The following is a 5,406-nucleotide window of genomic DNA, read 5'->3' on the forward strand; positions in this document are numbered from 1 at the left end:
GCGTTGGTTGCGCCATGTAGCTTCTGTCAAATAGCAATTTACGTGTGTGAAAAATCCCAATGCAAAGAATAAACCTGTCTAAACATAAGTAGCTGAATATGCTTATGGCAGTTTATGTATGCTACCTGTTGGAAAACACCAAACTGTCTTCACTTATGAACAAGGAAAAATAAACAAACAATGAAAAAAAGTTGGCAGTATCGGAATAATGTAATACAAGTCTGAAGACAGTTCAGAGGTAGAAACAAATTCAAAGGTTTCTCAATTTACCCAATTTTTGCACCACATGTAGGCCTACTTCCTTTCATGCGCTTTAATATGTAGGCCTATGCCACACACAAAAAAACGATCCTGATTGAATGAGAGCACTCAGGCAGTCATGCGGATTGATATAACACTTTAAACAATCATCTCGTTGAATATTAAAGTGATATCCGCATTCCAAGTACATAATTACGAACTCCTGATAAAACACAGTAAAATGTGACAAAGCGGTTAGCTTGTGGGCGCGAAAAAACTTAAGTTCTACTCTTTTTTTAAACACACTGATGTGATGGTGTATTTCATCCTGACATAGTTAATGCAAAACGTATATTATCTCTCTTTATGCAACTAAAGACCGTCAGAAAATCGATTCGACTCTCGGATTTAGAAGTTGATATTGAATACTTAGAAATGCATGCCGATTTGTGAATGAGCATCAGTCATATTCCCAGGTCAGTATGAAATTACAATTCAAGGGAACTCGTATAAATGGTGTGCTACCTGGAATACGGGCGTACTGCTATCAGCTGATTCACGAATACTGCTCGCACTGCAAGTCAGAAGGCCATACAATAAACCTAAGCATGCAAACAGAACGGCTAGCGCAGTTTTCCAAGTTTGGAAAGAAGATCATTTGCATCGCACGAAATTACTTGTAAGTTGTAATTATAGATCCGACCAGGGAGTTGTTATAAACAACTCCCTGATCTGACCAACTGAAGCCACAGGCGTTCGCAACGTGTGACACAGTAATTATATGTAAACACTGTTGCGTACGTTGGATCTGACACCAACACATATGGTACAAATTGTAGTTGAAGTGTAGGCCTATCATACTTATTGTAATTAGTTTCAGTTATTAATCACAGGAGAGCAAAGCCTACTTAGTAATCAGATATATCCATGCACTTGTCATGATTTCATAGGTCGATGTAACCTTTTCTAGCATATGTAAATAATGTAGGCGTGTAACTCTAATTTTAGCAACTGCAATTTGATAATCCTTGATTTGTACTATAACAATAGTATGCTAGGTCCTGGATAGAAACAAATAAGCATGTCAGATGTGGGTCTTTACGTTGTTATTTCTGTAACACAAAGGCAAAGTTTTGTGCTGTACATGCTGCACATATGTACAAGATACATTGACCTATGGTTGTTCACCATCAGTGGCATCATCAGTAGATTGGTCAACAAGTTCATGGCTGACATGGAGAGCAATAAGTCCACTCACAAAAAGTCTAAAAAATTTGATTATTGGTAATCAATTTTAGCCATATCATGGCATACTTTGATGAGGGTGGGGTGGGAACTGATGATCTTTTATTCTTTTAGTCATATTTGATATATTGTATATTATATATTGTATAATAGGATATACTTCACCAGCAGCCTTAGGAAGTGTATTGTTAGTAGATAATGCCTTGGGGGTTTGGTTATATATAAGGCTATGAAGCTTTTAAATTAAATTTTGCAACCTCCAAGAAAAATAAAAATGAAAATTGTAAGAAAACTAATAACCTTCATGCACAGTTTTGTGCACTTGACTTAAATAACAATCATTGCCAGACCTGAGTTATCCAAAGGCTCTACAATCTACCAAAGCAATCTTGCAGCTTGAATAACTTCTCAACATGTTCTTTGCATCCAGAAGTGAAAAACTGGCAAATTTACAGACACTTAAGGATGCTGGAAAGTTGGGAGAAAATGCCAGGGTTACTGTAAAGGGGCTAAATATCTAAACAAATGTGTCCCATATTATCTCCTGATAATGCAACATACAATGTGAGGTTTCACCTGTGTTATCTGCTGTGTTATCTTTGTGATTCTGAGCCTCAGTAATTCTTCCTTTTTTTGCCCTGTAGGGATCATGCCAAGGAATTAGGAAATACAGTTCCAAGTGAACCTGTCTTTTTCCTGAAACCTACAACTGCATATCTACAGCCAGGTGCAGGTGCCATTAAGGTAAATATGAACCACAGTGGGCATTTAATTATGTTTGCCCAGTTATATTATTGGAGAGAATCACGAATAGTGTCAGTGGAGAGACATGCTTTTGATTAACTATCTTAGAATTTCCCAATTAATGCATGTATTGACAAAATTAGTTTAAATATTCATTACATGTATTTCTTGAAATCAGTTTTGAAAATTTTAAAATTGATGAAAAATATATACACTACGAACTGCATTACCTTTTCAGATTCCGCCAGGATGTTCCAACCTTCACTTTGAAGTCGAGTTAGGAGTGGTCATTGGTAAACAAGGCTCCAACATTCCCGAGAGCACAGCGTTGGATTTTGTCGGTGGTTATACCCTAGCTCTTGACATGACAGCCCGAGACTTGCAAGAAAAGGCAAAGAAGAAAGGTCATCCTTGGTCGATCGCTAAAGGTTTCGACACATCGTGTCCAGTCGGTCATTTCATAGCTAAGGCCGCCATTGAGGACCCTGGCAACGTTCATCTGTGGCTGAGAGTGAACGAAGAAAGTCAGCTACGTCAGGATGGCAATACCAGCAACATGATCTTTAAGATTCCAACGATCATTAGTTACATTAGCAGTTTCATGACACTAGAGGAAGGAGACTTGATATTGACCGGAACTCCGTCAGGAGTCGGACCAGTTAAATCTGGAGATGTGATAACAGCTGGCCTGGCAGAATTGGCTGAAATCAAGGTCCCTGTAGAATGATGCAATTTATTTATCATTATTAAGACCTCACCCCTGCTCAAGATATTGTAAGATTTGTATGTATTTTAGATCCTCCTGCAAGCAGGAACTCGCTAAGAAGCCATCATTGGCTTATCAAAGCCGCAAGCTGACCGAAGTCAGTCTCTTAGATTCATATTTAACGTCCATGATTATGAATTGTCAATTGTCGACAACTCTGTAACTGGACGACATACATTAATCTTGGAGTGACTCGAACTCGGGGACCTTATGATTGAAAGGCACCGGCGTTAACCACTGAGCTAACACTCCACAATTTCCTGTCAGTAAATCTCCTACTTTATATCCATTATGTATGTTTCACTGTTAAGTCAAATTTTCATCTTACAGTAGAGCTGATCATTACCTATAGTTAGTAATATTAAAAGGTGCAAGGTGAATTATAAATGCAAACATCAAGCACAACTCTTCATGTAAGAGGTTGCATGGAAAAAGAGTGGTTGGAGAAAGAGGGAGGGGCAAGTTTCAGGCAAATGGTTTGGGGTGTCAACCAAGCAATCACACTACTCATATCAATTTTTAAAATGCCATTTAGAGTGATATATTTTCATTCAGGAGAAGACAAAACTTTCAACTGTGGTGGAATGGTGAGAGGGAAATCCATTTGCCTGTGTAGTATTACCACATCTTTCTGGAGTAATGTTAAGTGGATGAGCTAGAAGCCTGCAATATAAAAGTATATAAAAGTGGGGGAGGGAGGGAACAAGGGGGGGGGGGGAGCGAGGGTAACATGGTGTGGATGCTGATTTGATTACAAATGGAGTTTTCAGATTACTTCATTGAAATTCAGAATATTTTGTTATTTTACTGATTGAACATGATTTAGTGGATCGACTTTTGTTTACCACTTGTGAAGGCTCTGAACGTTCCCGTTTTGCAAAACATTTTGTGATGCGATACCGGATAAATTTATTTGCTGCATGTTGATATGAATGGCCAGGATATTTGAATATATATGAAGGAAGAGTTGGATTGGCAGTGGGGGCACCAAAAATCCAAAAATATTCATACAAGTGCAATCAAAGGTTTCTTCAAAATGAAGATGAAAACAGACTTGCCAATCCTTAATCTAACAAATTCAGCGACGAAAAATAAAAACAAATTGAAGTCCAAGGGAATGTAACATCAATTTTTTATTGTAAAAATAAAACCTTTCTTCAAAGTGCCTTGTAATTATTAAGAGAAAGAAATAATGACGACTCAAAACGAAACATTTTGTTCTTTGTTTATAGTGTCTCAAAACTTAAGCATACCACTGTATGAATATCTGATAACATCAGGTGTTCCATGTCATTTGGAAATTGCATTTGATGAGTCCCAAAGAAATGACATTATAATGCAAATGAATCTATTTCTTTTAAAAAGCTTGTCTTCCTGCATAGATCTATACAAGTTGGCTAGCATGAGCATTTTGTAACACAGAAGAAAAAACTCCAAAATGGTGATTCCTCTTTATTGCACTAAGAAAAAGCTTAAATATTATTCCATAGGCAGTTGAGAAACTTCAACCCATAGAGATCTACAAAGAGAAATCATAAAATATGAAATATCATCATCATCATTACCACAATGATTGGGAAATATTTTTCCAAAAATAGAACAAATTATTTTAGGTAGAGAGTTGCTAGGAATAGCATCATTCCATGACTCTGAGTCAAGTCAATCCCTTGTTTACAGCTGAAGAGCAGTTTGGAACAGTAAACTTAACAGCAACATGTTTGTCTGTTACCATGACGATGCACTCAAACACAATTATATTGTTAGTTTCAGTGTACTGATGGCATAACTGGTGTTGACCACTTTCACAGTGATTTATCCAGTACAGGTCAAACCCACATTAACATATTAGAATTAAGGTGGGAGTTGTTCTCGTCAAACACTTTACAGCTAATCTTGAACAGAAAAACTGACCGGAGAGTCAAATAACAAGCTTGTGAAAGGAGAAATTTCTTTGGCCTTTCCCTGGAAGAGTCAAGCTTGCTCTGAAACTGGGGTGTGATCCATGGTTTATCCATGGTATGCAAAGAACTGCAGCTTCCGACTGGTAAACCTCTGTAAAGAAATTGATATACATGGATTATCCAACCCCCCCCCCCCCTCCCCTCCTCAACTGAGTACTGGGGTAGCTCAATATTTGTAATCCTGTGGACACTTGTTGCAAGCACTATTTTATTGCCTTTGTTCTAATGATTACCCAAGTTACCGATGTGAAGTCAGCGCATAGTTATATAATTGTCGAAATGAAATCCACATCACAGGAGATAAACATGTCATGTGTCAAAGGGTTATAGAAATTTATGGCTAGAACAGGATTTGAATCCTGTTCTAGCTATAAAAATTTGTTTGCTCCAAAAATAATGTTAAGTTTCTGTCAAGCTCTTTTACTTTCATGTCCTTGTGAGATCTGTGTA

The 5,406-nt window shown here is 37.5% G+C and overlaps 1 protein-coding gene across 1 annotated transcript; it reads left to right on the forward strand.

The window, feature by feature from the left end:
- The first annotated feature begins 707 nt into the window (after positions 1-707).
- On the forward strand, positions 708-4,206 carry LOC139966586 (uncharacterized). The gene is made up of 3 exons (XM_071969777.1): positions 708-919; positions 2,130-2,229; positions 2,468-4,206. The coding sequence occupies exons 1-3, from the start codon at positions 723-725 to the stop codon at positions 2,954-2,956; spliced, it is 786 nt and encodes a 261-aa protein (XP_071825878.1). The 5' UTR covers positions 708-722; the 3' UTR covers positions 2,957-4,206.
- Positions 4,207-5,406: the final 1,200 nt, after the last annotated feature.

The sequence above is a fragment of the Apostichopus japonicus genome, chromosome 4, assembly GCF_037975245.1.
Source record: "Apostichopus japonicus isolate 1M-3 chromosome 4, ASM3797524v1, whole genome shotgun sequence".
Taxonomy (NCBI): domain Eukaryota; kingdom Metazoa; phylum Echinodermata; class Holothuroidea; order Aspidochirotida; family Stichopodidae; genus Apostichopus; species Apostichopus japonicus.